The 17,190-nt window shown below is 41.0% G+C and overlaps 1 protein-coding gene across 2 annotated transcripts in view; it reads right to left on the bottom strand.

Moving 5' to 3' along the window:
* Positions 1-17,190, bottom strand: part of PRKG1 (protein kinase cGMP-dependent 1) — a 1,238,870-nt gene that overhangs the window by 213,151 nt on the left and 1,008,529 nt on the right. For both annotated transcript variants that reach the window (XM_029931713.1, XM_029931712.1), the window contains exon 6: positions 5,057-5,134. In XM_029931713.1, coding sequence (XP_029787573.1) covers positions 5,057-5,134 — 78 coding nt within the window. The remainder of the gene's footprint in view (positions 1-5,056; positions 5,135-17,190) is intronic.

Raw genomic sequence — 17,190 nt, 5'->3', positions numbered from 1 at the left:
AACTAGCTATGGCGTCTTAAAGATAATACTTGGTTCATCTGAACCCATATTACCTCACCATCTTAACCAAAAACTGGGAAGGTTATCTACAAAGAGGGTATATATGTGTATGGATTAAATGAGTAAATCTATGAAAAGCATCCTTTTAATAGATATTCAAGAAGGTTGGTTACTTTCCCCATATTTTCTCCCTTTCTTCTATTGCTCCTACCTATTTCAGAAATTTATGCATTTGGTTGTAAAATAAATATGCCCTTATCACTACTATTGCTCTTTCATTGTTGCTATGAAATGCTATTTAGAGCATACACTTCTTTTCCTTCTAGATAGATAAAAAAAGAGTATGTGTTCTAATGTTTTCACTTACCTACATATTAACTTGTTTTCTATAAGACATATGTGTCATCTAGTGATTTGAGTTTTTTAAAATAGTTTTTTACATTTATTTATTTATTTTGAGAGAGAGAGAGGGAGAGAGAAAACACATGCATGGGGGAGGGGCGGGGAAAGAGGGAGAGAGAAAACCCCTGACTCTGCATTGTCAGCACAGAGCCTGATGTGGGGCTCGAACTTATGAGCCATAAGATCATGACCTGAGCTGAAATCAAGAGTCAGATGCTTAACTGACTAAGCCAACCAGGTGCCTCTAAACTCTTTTTTAAACTATATGCATATTAAAAAATTAAAAAATCAAAATTAATAATCAAAAGAAAAATTAGATATTTTTAAGGGGACATATAAAATTGACCTTTGATACCAAAGACTTCAATAAACACTATCAGTGTACTCAACCAACATGTTTAGTCAAAAACAATTCAAACAGGAAATGAAGTATTTTAGTACAGATTCAGGTCAAAAAAAAAAAAGGCAATGTTTACTGGAAAAACAGAAAAAAAGCTTAGAATTTACAGATTTATGGGAAAGACCCAGCTAGAGAATAATAAGGGTTAGTCAGGTCATCGTTTTCCTACCTGTGTGACTAATAGATTATAGAAAGCCAGGAGTCCCCAAACCAAAGCCTTTCTCCTTTCTAACGGTGCTCTCCACATAGCACTCAAAAACTGGTCCTGTTACTCCCAAATCAAAATGCCCCCTACAAGGAGAATGAGGGCATTTTAGGAAATGTATCTGCTGGGTTGGGACCTGTACAGGTAATGTTTTTTCTGAGCTTGAAGTTTGCCTGCATTCTTTGAATCATGAGTTAAATTCATGGTGTGGTCAAGACGTATGATTTCTAGGAGTCTGATCTGATCATTGAACCTTTTAAGTAACACAGGAGTAAGCCAGAATCTCTCTCCACCACATGTCCTAACCCACTCTCCCAACATGTCTGCCGTGTATCTCATGCTCCTGATCCCCTTTCTAATGTATGGGACACAATGTGTGTGCTTCTTTGCCCTCACATCTCACTCCAGGCATAAATGCCATCTATTTGCCTGTCTTTGAATCTTATAAAAATACGAGCCTACCACACATATTCTTCTGCAACTTGCTTCTTTTGATCAGTATTGTATTTGAGATTTTTCCAGTTCTCCCATGTTAATATATATTGCTGTAGTTCATTTCCTCTCTTTGCATATTACCCCACTATATGAATATATTATAAATATATTTCATTAATTCTTCTAGAGATATAAATGTATCTCTTCCAGGTTTACATATATAATTACAGTTCTCTCTCTTCACTTCCAGATATATTTTTCTTGTCTTACTGGAATGATTGGCATGTCTAGTTGCGAACTGAACAGAAGTGGTGATAATGTACATCTTGTCCTTGATCTACAAGGAAGGGCTTCCCATGCTTCACTCTTACATGCCCATATACAAACTAAATTTCTATAATTTTCATATTCAACTTGACCCAACATGCTCAAACACATGCTCATTCTAAGCAAAACCCTGTGGTTTTAGGTGGCGTTTAATGGACAAGAGTTTTTGAATCACATTTTTTCTAATGATAGCATGTAAGATATGTTGAACAGAATCAGAAAATCAAAATGAATTTTTATTGCAACTCTGAAATTTTGCCTACCAACCCTGTTCAATCTTGGTTCAACTTACTTCTGGAGAGAGTTCAGCTTTTGAGGCAACACAGCTCCAGGGCCATATGCATAAAATTTTAGCAAAGATTGTTTTCACTGCATCTTTGTGAATTCTCTTGTATTTTACAGTTCGTGGTTGGGGGGAAGAAGAATGTCATGCTTCCAGGCAACTGGAATATACAGAGAACTAACCCAGCTTCTGGAGGAGGCAGCAACAAGTACTGTAGACACTACTGTAAACATTTTGCTCAAGTTTTAGAATAATCAGTGTGTGAAGGTTTAATGGGGGAAAAACACATATTTCAGAGCTTTTATCTTCATGTGCATGTGCTTCATGGGGAAATAAAAAGAGTTTTACACTTAAATAAATGTCGTGAGCAGGGGAAATCCACTTGTAACTCCAGCCCCCAGTGGGTGTCTCATGACATGCTCTAAGGAAAAGCCAGTTCAGTGGTAACAAGGAAATGATTTTTGCCAGGGTTACCCTTTACAATTTTTCCAACACATAGGAAAACAAGTTTACCTCTGTATAACTAAAGCAAAGCATACAAAGTCAGAAAATTTCAATTCTGGAAATTATTTGCCTGCTTACTTGAAGGCTCTCATTACTTTTCTCTCCTATTCCATCCCACTGGGACTTAAGCAGGTTCAACTCCTGCTTTTTAGGATTTAATATACTGATTCCAATACAGGCATACCAGAATTAATATATTTAACATGCTAATATATCCTATAGAATATAATTAGTGTGATTAAAAATCATAGCAGCTAAGTTGCAGGACATGAAAAACTAGTTTTGGAAAAATCTATGGCTGGTTTAAGAAAACATCTTGAACGTGTCAAAAGAATATAACATATTCTTACTACCTCTCTCCCAATATCCCCACGGTGCTCTGAAATATTGCCAAAGGAACAGGTTCCTGTGGTGTAATTTCCTGTTGTTTCTGTTTATATACATTACAAAATGCATAAAGCAGTACCAATAATGCACCTATTCTCAACTCAAACTGGTTACAAACTGCAGGTTCCTTTAGGTAGTGCTAGGAATTTTCAGTAATGGGTAATCACAAAAGTCTGTCAGAAATTCATTGTAAATGGATAAACGTATCATCCCATGACAGCAAAGGATTAGCAATGTAATAAAGAAAAAATAAATCCAGATTGTCGGGACAAAAAGTCCCCCTGTGACCTACTGCATCATTTATATCCATGAGGATTTTCAACTTCTCCTGATTCTTTAATAAATGGTAAGAAATAAAACAGCAAATGGTAAAGCTCTGATAATTCATATATAAACCACAGAATGTTAAGTTTTCTGATCCTCTAACACTGGAAGATTTAACACACAGTTTTAACTGTAACTGTGGTCAGACATGTCATTTCTTGATGTCTTTAAGATGCTGGTGCCTGACATCTTGGTCTGTCCCAGGCTCTCTGCTATCAGTCAAAAGAGCAGGTATGATATAAGCACAAACAGTGCCATCTTCCTTTCGTGTGACATGTCATTGGTATAAACTTTGACACATTCTTGACTCAAAATCATTTGGAGAGGATTATCTAAACTTTGACCCAACAAGATTTATAATCTTTCACATATCCTGCTCACTGTGACTCTGTAAATCTCTTTCTTATTTTGATATAAACCATAAAGTACCAATGTCGGTCGTATTTGTTCAGTTAGAAGAAATAAATGTATTTATATTTCAACAACTACTTCTTTATCTTAAAATTTTTACTTACTTTTCTAATAAGCTCTATGCCTCACACAAGGCTCGAACTCACCACCCTAAGATCAAGTCACATGCTCTACCCACTGAATCCAGTCAGGCACCCCTAGGCTTTCTTACATTTCAAAATAACAATTATAAAAATGAAAACTGCTGTATACATTCCCTTCTCCCCGCATTTCCTTTCCTATCGCTGATCCAGTAGGTACAAATTCTCTGAAGGATCCCTTATGATGAGGCAAAGTAAGTTCAGGTCATTTGTTATAAGTCAGTGAAACTTAAACACAAAAAAGGTTATGACTTCACTGTTGAAAGGAAATGTAATGTATTTTTAGAATATTAGAGCATTCATCTGCATAAGTCCCCATTTTCCAATTCACTTAATTTATTATTTCATTTTTAAATATAAGTTAAAGTAGATTTCTAATGCTTCAAATTTAATATAGAAGCATAAATTATAATTTTTCATTCATGTCCTTTGTCTACCCCCTATTTATCCTTTCCCCTATAATTTATCACTTTTAGATCTTTTTTAACAGATCTATCCTTTCCTTTATAATTTATCACTTTGAATGGATACTAAGAAGTATCCATTGAACATTTCTTTATGAAGACATAATAAAACATGAGTCTATTTATATCCTTGATGTTCTGAGTGCTAAACAACTTGCCTAAGGATACTGAGACTGGTGAGTTTCCCAGAGGGATTCAGATATGGGCCTCTTATATTATCTTTTAATGTTTATTTTTGAGAGAGAGAGACAGGCTCTAGGCTTCGAGCACAGAGCCCAACGCGGGGCTCGAACTCACAGACTACAAGGTCATGGCCAGAGCAAAAGTTGGAGTTAACCAACTGAGCTGCCCAGGTGCCTCTGGACCATCTGATTTAAAGCCCACGTGTTCCACATAGCTATGTTATTACCCCGTAAGAGTAGATAAAGTTTTTCATTTTTCTATTTGTTTTTTCCTTTTAAGAATTTTTAAAATCACCTTACTTTTTCTTGTTTAATTATGTAATTTAAATGATGGAAATCTTTCCATTTAGGCAGACATATCAGTGGCAGTTAGCATCAGTTATTAAATTACAGAACACAGCTTATTTTCTGGTCTTCAGAGTTCTACCTTTTCTTCTTCCAGCACCATTTCTGGGAGATCTATTCTCAAATGTTTTTCTTTCAGTTTGGGAAGATAAAAAGTTCACACAGAGCAAGCCCCTGCATGCTCCTGCAGGGGTCACTGATGCCCCTGTCCCCCCTACGCAGCACCTTCTGGTGCCTGAGGGCTTACCGTGCCTTTACTGATGATAAAGAAGGTGTCCCCTCTTGCACCTTGCCTGATGATATACTCCCCGTTCTCGTAGTGGGTCTGAAAGACAAAAACACATAAACACATGAAGAAGGGAGTAATATAACAATCAGCTCAGCCTCTTCAGAGATCAGCTCTGCAGGGATGCATTTACCCTGAGGGAATTTTCCCCAAGCCCAGAATCCGTCATGATTTAAAAACAAGTAAGAGTTAATGAGCACAACAATTATGAAGAAATCAGGTTTATCATGCTTGTGTTTAAAACTTTCGTTAAGGCCATTTTTCCCGGGTGATTATATTCAGATCTTTAAATTCATTCATTTGAATAGTTTGCTAAAAATATTCTTTCTCCCATCAACTGAGCATGAAATAAAACAGCAGACCTGCTAATTAAACTGGTATTTTGTATTATTTTGTCATTCTTGGTTGGGTTTTAGTATTCTTATAATGATACCCTTCCCTCCCACCCCCCCTTTTTTCAAGAAATTACTGTGGCATCTAAAGATCTTCATTTGGAAACCAGATTGAGTTTTAGTGTGGGTTACATGGCCTTAGTGTGAGTTTGAAAGCACTGCTTCATGCTTTAATGCCCTTGCTTCTGTCATTTAGATTTGGCCCCTGTCAAACAGAATGTCCTCATTTTATGGACTAAATTCTGGTCCAGCATCTGGGAGCTAGCTCATCAACTAGCAAATGAAGAGCAAAGTAAGGCTGCAGAAGGGTTATCAGTCAGCGTGTCAGAGCTCAGATTTGGGCACAGTCACTAGGTCTGTTCCCAGGATGAAGATTACTCCTGCAATGAACAAAAGTAATTTCTAGAAGGAGAGGTGGGAAAAAGTATATTGCTGGGTCAGGAGCCATAACAGAAAAATGACACTGTGCCATCTGGCAACACCCCTCTCTGCAGCTTAGCAAGGGAGCCATATTTGGGGAAAGAAAACATTTTACGCTCCTTAGGAAACAGATTTCATGGCTTACATGCGGTATCCATCGGGCCAACAACTGTGATTTGTCATTATATACTTCACTAACATGTTCTTTAATGCTATTGTCTATTCACTCTTTTTATTTATTTTGAGAGAGAGAGAGAGACAGAGAGAGAGACAGCGCACACACATGAGAGTGAGCATGAGTGAGGGAGGAGCATCAAGACAGGGAGAGAGAGAATCCCAAGCAGGCTCTGCTCTGCCAGCACAGACCTGGATGTAGGGCTCAAACTCCCAAAATCATGAGATCATGACCTGAGCCAAGATCAAGAGTTAGAGACTTAACCAACTGAGTCACACAGGTGCTCCTATTTACTCTTAAAACTGCCTTTTGTTAGTACTTAACAGTGAGAACAGCCATAATTTCCTTTGTATATCTAGAAAATGAACATACTACTCAATCTTCCTTTTTTTAAATTCACAAATTTTAATAATAGGACTATAGAATACATATTCTTCAACTGATTCACGTCATTTAAGAAGCTATCCATGCTCCACTGTCACATCTTGCTGTTTGGGAAAGGAAAGATCTTTACAACATGCAGATTTTGAAAAGTAGTTCCCACCAACATTTCTAAGTGCCTCTGAGTCAGGCTTTGTACTAGTCACAAAGACGAGTAAGACAAAAATCTCAGAGTAGTAACTATCCACTACATGTTTCTCCAATGGCACAACGTTCTAGAGTCACACAGTCCAATACAGTAGCCTCCAGTCACATGTGTGTACTAAGCAGTGACATGTGGCCCATGTGTCTAAGAAACTGAATGTTTGTGTGTATTTAATTGTCTAGACAGTGATGTTACATTAGCTCCATTTATCTTCATCTTTGTCATTGCTCACTTGTTTCCTAACCTGAAACCAAAGGAATTTGTGTGCTCCCTGCTGTTCTCCTTACACCTAGAAGAGCATCTGGGTGATCGCTAAACACTTACCAAGTACACGGCTTAGGTGATAAGGACACTTGGTGCCCCACACAGCAAGGGCTCTTTCCCTTCTGCTGGCTTGCCCCCACCACATGGGTCCAAGGCTACAGGCATGGCACAAGGGTTAGAGGCAGAGAGCGGTGGCCTCACATCCCACAGCTCCTGGCAACCCATCCCCATGGGTTACATCTGTTCTTAAATGAGTGCCCAACAAGATGAATGGGATTCTTCCAAATGGTTTTCATTACTCAGTGTCACCCCATGGTGCTGACAAGAATACCTTTCAAATGAAAGCAAACCCCTCACAGTGGGAAAATGGGAAGAAGGGACTGCAGAGGTGCCCAACGAGTATCTGCTTCATGGAGCAACCCAAGCAGTCTCTTCAGGGCTGGGGCTGAGATGGGGTGGGTACAGAAGAGGGATGGCTATCGCTGGGATGCTAGGCTGTGAGAAGAGAAGACTCAAGTCACACTAGTGGTCTTCAAATCCTCTCTGAGCTGTGGTAAAGCAGAAGGAGGCAGCCTCCCTGTGTGATCTTCTGGAATGTGTGTGTGTGTGTGAACATGAAGGGAAGAGATCAAAGGTCTCACCTGGTCCCTCAGTACAAGGAGGAAGCAGCTGCAAGATGGAATGGCACACCCAGTGGGCAGGGGACACCATGTAAGGAGCACATGTCAGCAGAGACAGGGTGAGCACGGGCCAGGCCACTGCTGAAGAGACTGAGGGCAGCGTCCAAGGATGCCTCAGGATGGACTTCAGGCCATCTTCCAGGTTTGAGATACAGGTTGCATTTCCCCAAGATGGCCACCAAATAGTTACCATGCCACGAGCCTCCCAGCATGGTGCCTTTGCCATTCTCCCAATAAGAGCTGGGGTCTCATTTCTCTCCCCTTGAAAGTAGGGTGGGCTTAGCAGCTCTTGTCTAACAGCCTGCGGGGAGCCATGCAGGAGATTCCATCATGGAACCCAGCACCAGACTGCGAGAAGCCAGGGCCACACCGTGGGGTGATGTGCAGGGGATCCGGCTGACAGTGCCACCCACACCCAGCCCCCCAGTGACCTCACTGCAGGGAGACACAAAAGTGTAGGAGACTCCCAGCTGGGTACAGTCTCAGCACCTGACTGTCCCCATTTGAAATCCCACATGTCATGGAGCAGAGAGAAGCAATCCCTGCAGTGTCTGGATTCCTAACCCACAGAACATAATGCACATAACAAAATGGTTTTATTTACACAGCTGCATTTCAGGCTGGGTGGCTACATGTCAATGCATGACCCAGACCAGACCCAGCACTGGGTTTCCCACTGCTTCTCACAGCTCTGATTCTGGCTGTTTCTTCAGCCAGCAGGTTCACAGCCTGCCAGCAGCTTCCTCCCCACCTTTAAGGTCTCAACAGAGAGCTGACACTCAAGGACACAGGTCAGGCAGCTCTTAGTCCCTCATATAGGGCAAAGTGCACTCTTGGCCCTTATCCCAGGGCACTTTCACAATAACCCCTGGAGGGTTTCCATTAGGGAATTGGAGCAAATTATTTCAATGACTGGCCCAAGGTCCCACCACCACCAAGAGGTGCAAGTGGCATTCAGTGCTAGTGACTCTCTGTCCACGCCCCACCCTGGCCTGTGGTGGAGATGATGGGAAGGGTGGGCCATGTCCCTCTACTTCCCCACCCACTACCCATTGCTGGGTCATTTGGTGTGGGCAATAACCAGTCTCTCCTAGGTTGCAAAGAGACGTGTCCAAGTCACTTTCAATGGCAAACAAAAAGACTGCTCACAGCTCCCCAGTTGTAAGCCCCAGAAAACCCAACCACAACTGCCAAATGGGAAGGTACTGAGTCACCAAACAGCATAGTAGTGTTCCAAATGGCTGAATCCAGGAGTCAAATCATGGCACCAGACCCCTGTCTTCTCTCTCCCTTACCATGCTGTTTGCCCTGAGTAGCTGCCTTTGACGGCCTGGAGAGCCCCCCTCCCACCAGTGGTGGTCTCCCCATGCTCTCTCTTGCATGATTTTCATCCTTTCATCCCAGGGAGGAACATCTAGTGTCGATTTAATTTGTGGAAATTATCTAACGACCTTCCTGACATCATCTGACATGGTTTTGTAACTCAACACCTACAGTTTTCCCATCAGTGATGTTAGTTGCCTGCACCGGCATGTGTCACATACATTTCCGGGTTGCACCAGCCTGTGAGGCCACAGAAAGGCCCAGGGAAGGTGGCCAAAGGCGGTGCAGGTTTGTAGAAGAGAATGTCAACAGTGTCATGACACCAGGACTGATGATGATGCTCCCTGGGGACCTCCAATGGCACCTGAGGGAGAAGACAGCCATGCCTACTAATTCTTGAGAGTCTCTCTAATTATGTTAAGCAAATGCCAACAGTTTCATTGTTTTTTGAAGGTCACTTTGCAGCTCTGCCATTTGCTTACTTCAAATTCAGTCACAGAAAAGTACAGAAGGTAGAGGAAGCAACCTGAGCTATTCGGCAGATTCCTTTAAAGGTTTCCACAGTCATTAGGATAAAAGCCAAACTCCTGAAAACAGCCTGCAAGACCATATGTAGTCTGCTCAGTGTCCCCGTTCCAACCTCCTGTCACTCCTGCCCTCTGTCCTCCAGCCCCACCACCCCTCTGGGGTCTGTTTCCCAACCCAGGCTGCAGTCCTACCCTCTTGCCAGGTCCCAGCATCCCTGGTGCCCTACTCCCCCACCGCTTTTCACCTCCTTCTCTCCCCACCGGAGCTGGCCCCCACCCCAAACACCCCTGGCCATACCAGCTCTGTCCCTTATGTGACCCCGCCACGCCATACCATTTTCTTTCATTATTCTTTCCTGAGCTTGCAGGTACTTAGGTGTATGATTTTTGTAATGATGTTTCTCTCCAGATCAGCCCTGCTGAACCTCCAGCTTTCTAGAACGACCCATTGTCATATTAGAAAGGCCTCTACCTCCAATGCACGAGACAATCCCAGCTGTCTCTCACTGTCTCCAATGTTGACCCCCTAGTCCAAGCCCAAACAACATCTTGGATTTTTGTATGATCCCTGCTCTGGCATCCCTGCTTCAGCTCCTGGCCCTCACTACACCTTATTCTGTCTGTGCTTCTCTCTGTATCCAAAGTGACCTCCCAAGGAGCAAATCAACAGACAACACTCTACTGCTTAAAAGCTTCCAATGGCTTCTTGCTGAGGTTTAACATCCTCAACAACTTCCTGTGGTCTATAAAGTTCTCTGCTTCTTGGCTCCTACCTGCCCTCCCATCCTTACCCCTTCTCAGTCTTGGCTACACTTGTTCTGTTTCAAAAACACTGGCTTTTTTTTTTTTTTTCTTCTGTAGCTTGTACTCACCAGACTGGACCCACCCTCAGAGTTCTGTCTCCAGTAGAGTCTGCATCTAAAACATTATGCTCAAGGTCCTTGTCAACGTCTTGTTCTCATCATTCATTCTCAACAAGGCCTTTCCTGACCACTCTGATAAATGTGCGTTCACCTCCATTCAGTTTCTGCCCCAGCATTTAGTGATTACTGGAGGACAAACAGAGCTACAAGTCACAGGATAGCCGAGCCCCCTGTGAGAAAGGCCTTCTCTCCCACCCTTCATGATTAGCAATTATCTTCCTTTTTGTTTGCTATCTGGACCCATTCCCCATTACCTAACCACTCGGAAGACTTAGGAGATTTTATATTATAGCCATTGTTTCGTTTAGAACAATGCCTAGCACACAAAAGCCATTCAATATATAACCTAGATTTCCAAATGTAAACAACACGTCACCCCAAAGACAACAATTTGTAAGTTAGGAGAAGCTGATCTCCTTGCTACAGGAAAAAAAGGGTGTAGCTTTGATTGTTAATATGTCTTCTCCAAACTCAACATTAATATGTAAATGCTCACTTAGATGTCTTAAAGTTCTCCAACTACTTGCTGACACTGGGCAGAAATGCCATACAACACTCGATATGGTGTTTCACTGCCTTTGCGTTGCTCCCTGGTGAATCTGCAGGACTCCTTTGTACTTTTCAGATTAGACTCCATTATGGATATTAGATATACTGTGTTCTAGCAGCCAATTTTCTTTTCGGCCCCAATTCTAACACCTAATCTATCATTGAACCTTATATTCATATGAACTAATACACAGTATATTATTCTGAAGTAAGTTCCCACCTACATTATTTCTGTCAGATATCATTTATCATTTCCCTTTACACTTGAGTTTATTCAAGAGTCATGCTTTCCTCTTCATTAAAGCATGAAATATCTATTAATTGACGATGTGCTAGCAATTAAGGCACAGGTAATGGAGACCAGTATGATGATAACTGATTAGAGAAATCACTGCAGTAAGTATGAACCATCTTTATTTGGCTGAATGTCTAATAAATGCTTTGAATAGAAAATGACAATTGGAGAATTAGTGAGTTAAGAACACTAGGAGTCTTGAGTCATGATTCCTGCCTCATTTTTTTCAGAAGACAGTTATATTATATCTTAGAGGAAGAGTATGATGTCAGATAGAAAAACAACTTTCTTAAAAGTACTGACATCTGCCTTTTCGGACCCTAAATCAGTGACACCCTCAAAGGAAATTCTTCCCTGTCACTAATACCTCAGATTTATTTCAAAGATAAGAGCTCCTAATGGAAAATAAGATCACCAAACAGCTGATCACTCAAAACACATGCTAGTTAGGTAGGCAACAAGATACTCCTTGGCCCTAGACTTCACTATTTAGTAAAATTCTGCTCATTAGAGATATCTGGACTGGGATTACCACAGAGTGACAAAAAAAAATACTGAAAGCTAGTCATTATAGCAACATACAAATTTCCACATCGTTATTCTTGATTTCTGGTGGTTTGGAATCAAGTCTTAAATGAAATCTACTGTGGAGGAAATGGCCAATGATCGCACCTGTAAACCAGAATTTTCTCCTCCTCCTACCCACTCCCTGGTCACCATGGGTTTCATCACAGGACTAATGTTCTACTAACAACTGATAACAGTATTTTTAGGGTGTGTAGGTTTTCATAAATTGGCATTTTCTTCCCACAGAACAGTAATTATCAAGGGAACAGTTTCTGTTATCAAGTGTCTTCTTAGATAACATTTAACCTCATTATGGCTACATTTACGTACTTGCCTTCCTAACCTCCAAAGAAAAATTAACCTTTCCTCCTGCTGCCACTCACAAATTAACCAGAACACTAAAAGAACAAATCAACACATGGAATAGTTTTTCTGACAACTTCCCTTCTCCACACCACCACCATCCTGTCCCAACCAATTGGACATCTGGGATATACTAGAGAATTTTTTTTTGCTTCAATACTACACCTTGCCTTCCACTCAGAACATCCCTCATTTTCATCAGTACTTTTTCAACTTTATGGGCTGGATGATAATTTCACCAAGCCTGAACATCAGGTCCACATGAGAGACCCCATTAGAAGTTTGGTCATTCACTCATTTCAAGCAACATCATTTATGTGTGCCTTCTATGAATTAGACCTTGCACTTGGCCCCAGAGCTACAAAGATACACAAGACCCAGTACCTAACTCGACTGGCAGCACAGCATGTTGTCAAAAAGGTCCTCACCCTGCCCCCAAGGGCCATCAGGTCACTGAGGAGGGGGGAAAATGACAGTATTGAATAAGGAATTCACTTTTAAGGGATCCTCACAGGGCCTCCAGACAGCCTAGACACCTTGGTAGAAACCCAAGTTTAGGCAGAAAATGTGGCTTTTTCATCAATACACAGAGCTCAGACTTTTGCATAGACCACCTGCCTATCACTGCCCAAGGCACAGTATCAGCCTAGGTCACCAACATTTTAAGACAAAAATAGCTGAGGCCATAGTTATGAATCTGTACCGAGGTGGATTCTTACCAGCTTCCATAGTGATGAAGAGAACAGGTATAAAACCCCTGGGGCAAGAAGTACTGGGACAGGGTAGGCTTACCTTAGGAGATTGATTCATAACTTTATCAAGCAAATGGGCTGGCTGAGAGTCAGAATTAAGATCATCTGCAGTGCATGGGCCCAGAGGTAGCTTCTTAAAAGAACTAACATGATTGTCACCATGATAAACAGGAGGTACTGGCAGCTTTGCATCCTCCTGGAGTCCAAGGGACCAAGGAAAGCCATTCCTCCATCTGCTGGATGCCCTGTCTCAATGCACTCCATTAAAGATGTCATGGAACCCATTTGGGGATTACAAGCAGCAATTTTTTAAATGGAATAGAATATAAATGTCAAATACAGGACAGAAAGTAAAGACAGTATAATCCATAAGAGTTTTATAAGTGTGTGTTTGCCTTAAACACTTAAATGCATAACTAAGTGCCAACATAAAATGTATTCTTCATTACCCAAACACTACTTTGATAAAATAAGTACTTTTCTCTCTTTACAAAGAGAGTAACATCTTCAGATCAGACAGGTATCCTTACTTTTTTAGGACTTTTGTTATCATTAATATTTTAAAAACCTAGTATTGAGTGTGTTTTTTAATTGTTTCACGTTCGAAAAATAGTGTGTAAGTTGAAAGTACAGGATCTTCTCTAAATAATATATCACCTCTGTGTAAGGAAATGGCACTTTGCCTTAGTTCACTGCTTTGCTTTCTCTGTCTCTCTAGTCTCTTCCCCTCTCCGTTCATATCACCCATCCTCACATCTGCCATTTGACAAAATGCAATCATTTACACTTTTAGTTTTCTATATCCAAGTGCCCAATTATTCCAACCTAACATTTAGCATTTCCCTTAGTACAATAAAAAAGCATAGGCTTTTGTTCAACTGACAGTGGATATTGGTTTCCTTCTCTGAATCTCAAACATTCTTGAGGTCTTTGTGTCTTTTGTCTTTGCTGGCCAGACCGCATCATGATCCCTTAATCCTCGTGAATTCCTTCTGAGCTTATGATTCAAAGACAGCTGCTGACACAGCAGTGACCACGACCACCTGCACTAACTGAATCCTCACTCTGAATACCAGACATGGGACAGAAAACCTGAGCTGAAATTCCAAAAATGCTTGGCTTGTATTTGATGTTCAACTGAGCTCTTCAATGACATCATTTTCCAAATGGATTTTCAATCTGTTTTTACTTTGAGAGATTTTTGATGTGAACATAGTCATCCAACTTAATGACAAAGAATGAGTGATATCACAGCAGGCATACAAAATGCCAAAAATCTCCAAAAGGCACGGTTCATTTCAAATCTATTCATTTTGCAACAGAATAAAACTGTTTATAGGGTAGACAAGCACACATTCCCATCCCACATAATTAAACTATAACTCAGATTTAACAATTTGATCTATAAAGGCAATTAGCTTCAGCAGAACTTGTCTGCCCTGACAGATTATGAAATGTGTCACAGGAAAGCACTCAATTTAATGTCTCAGAGTCACCATCTGAAGTGTAAACATGTTTTCAAGTTTCAAAGAGAATAAATATAGTACTTACAAAGGTATTAATCCCCTAATAAAAAGAAGTACATAGAATTCGCTCAACATTTTACTACCTTGGGCTTTTAAAACAAACATTTTAGAAGGTGCTATTCCATTTGAAGGGTATCTTCAGTCATCAAGGACAGAAAGAAGGGAAAGCCAAAAGAATTTGACTACCTGAAGGAGGGAAGAGCCCTTTATGTACTGGAGGATCCAATTTTCTCCTTAAGGATATTTTCTTTCTGTCCAGACTGTTTTTGAGGGTGGTCTTGCTCAGAACTGGGGTCATAGAATCATCTAAGATCATGCCTCATTTCTATTCCACAGTATACCCTATTGACAGGACACAAAAGAAGAAATGCTTCTTCCAGAACGTGAAATTAGAGGGTTTATTAGAGCTAACACCAAAGGGATACACAAAATATCTAATAACTAGTGCTTTAAGTGCACCGTCCAGTCAGAAAGGACATATGCTGGAGCATAGCACTGGGAACGTCCTAGATATGGGACATTCGGGGGCCCTGACAATAAGCGAGGTCAAGGACACCTGGCAAAAGCTTTGCACTGACTGGTGGACCAGTATTTGGGGGGGGGGCTAACAACTTGTGTAAGATCACTGAATAGAAGCTGTAGAAACACTTCATATCCGTCACTAGCCCCTGTTGTGCATGTATTTTAAGGTTTCTGGATTCAGAACAAACATCATTACTAGTCATGGTAGTAACAGTGATCAAATCAAGAAAATAAAGAACCAAATCTGCCTAGAACTGGAAGGTAAACTGTGTTGTAGGCAAGAGAGCCTGGCTGGGAATAGCCTAGTGGTGACTAGGGGTTTGGGACCAGCCACCCCAAAATATGGCACCTTGAGTTCAGTATGACATATGGAATATTTTAAGCTGAAGAAGTCTGGGAAAAAAGCAAAGAAAGGAAAGTTGCCATGACCTCTCCTCTGAATCAGGTAACAAAATCCTCATGTGACAGGTGCCTTCCCTATAGGTAAAGGTAAGCAGAATCCTTATCTTTGAAGACAAAGGGATCTTGAGAAGAATCCTGATAAACAGGACTTGCTAAGTTTCTCCCAGTTTCCTATGCTTACCTCCTTATCTTTGAGCTATCCTATTTCTCTACTCCTCATCAACCTTACCCTAAAAATACTCCAGTCTAGTGGTCTCTTTGGGCCTCCATTTCCATACAAAGGCTTCCATGTCAAGTAAAACATGTATTATATAGATGTGCATGTTTCTCCACCATTTATTTGTCTTTGTTGGTTTAATTTTAAGACCCAGTGAGGAACTCTTAGAGGGCTTTGACCTCTCCTACATAGCTAAAACATGTGCATACACCACTGAGGAAGGCAACATGTTAAGAGGAGCATGCTTAGTGACAGAACACAGAAAGGCAAGATTCAGAGGAACACATGTGGACCCATACATGCAAATCAGAGATCAGAGACTGGAGGGTGACAGAACTTTTGGTCACCAGTGAGAGAGATGTGCTGTTGTCACAAAGTATGATTTATCAGCCACGGCCACCAGAGTGAATTATGCTTTTAGATGAGCCATTTCCTTTGGCTTTCAGTGAGCAGGAACCATTCTCATTAAAGTGTGTTCTCAGGTGTCTTGTCATCAGGAGGGATGGAGTCTGAATCTGAGACATGTGTATTACAGTCCCACATCTGGAGGAGGCCCCCACAGACTGGAAAGTACCAGATAGGCAGTTGGGTCTACTTACACCAGTTTGGTATACTGAAAGTGTCCTGGGTGGCTCAGTCACTTAAGCATCTGACTCCTGACTTCATCTCAGGTCATGATCTCACGGTTCTTGGGATCAAGCCCTGTGTCAGGCTCTGCAGTGACAGCACAGAACCTGCTTAGGATTCCTTCTTCTTCTATCTCTGCCCCTCCCCTGCTTGTACTCTCTCTTTCTTTCAAAATAAATAAATAAACATTAAAAAATAAAAGAATGCTGAATATACATGTAAGACCTGGTTTCTTTTCCTGCCAGGATGAAGGCTGAATGATAAGCATGGTGAGATCTATCAAGGTCATGTTACCCAACAACCATCATTAGAACTTGAAAAAGGTCCTGCCTTCCCACTACTACCTTCAGCCCCTTGTACCCACGGGATAGATCATGGTATCTCTGCTGACATCTGCTACTAAAAGGAAAGCCAGAACCATTGTCACTCCAACATCTAGAGACCTTTTACCCACTTCATAAAAATATGTCTAATTCCAGCCATGTAGAGAGCACAGGTTTACAGAACCAGATTGCTCTGAATGCCCTGGTGGGTAACTTATCTGCATTTAAATGGAGTCACAGAGATTGAGGCCACTTCCACAGGTTTATTTCCTTATTTCCAACCATGAGGAAAAAGAGGCAGTTTTTAAAAGAAATCATCAGTTAAAATTCTAACTCTCCTGACCATAATATAAGCAGTATTTTATAGTAGCTATAAAAATGTACTTTAATATTCCAATGTCAACTCACATCATAAAAAATAACAGCTACTATTCATTCAAGGCTTTACTACGTGCTAGATGATGTACAGAGGATATCTCCGTTAGGACAGTTACTCACTGAGGTCTTACAGTCTCTATTTGACTAGAACAAAATGGAAGCTTAGACAGATGAGTAAGTTTTCCAAGGTTACCTAGCAAGGAAACTTTAGAGGAAGAATCTGAAAAGTTTGCTTTAGAAAACTTATGCTCACAGATTAGCCTCCTACAAATCTTACAGAGAAT

The sequence above is a fragment of the Suricata suricatta genome, chromosome 2, assembly GCF_006229205.1.
Source record: "Suricata suricatta isolate VVHF042 chromosome 2, meerkat_22Aug2017_6uvM2_HiC, whole genome shotgun sequence".
Classification (NCBI taxonomy): Eukaryota; Metazoa; Chordata; class Mammalia; order Carnivora; family Herpestidae; genus Suricata; species Suricata suricatta.
The sequence above is the reverse complement of the archived record's forward strand: the minus strand, read 5'-3'. Positions and strand labels throughout refer to the sequence as shown.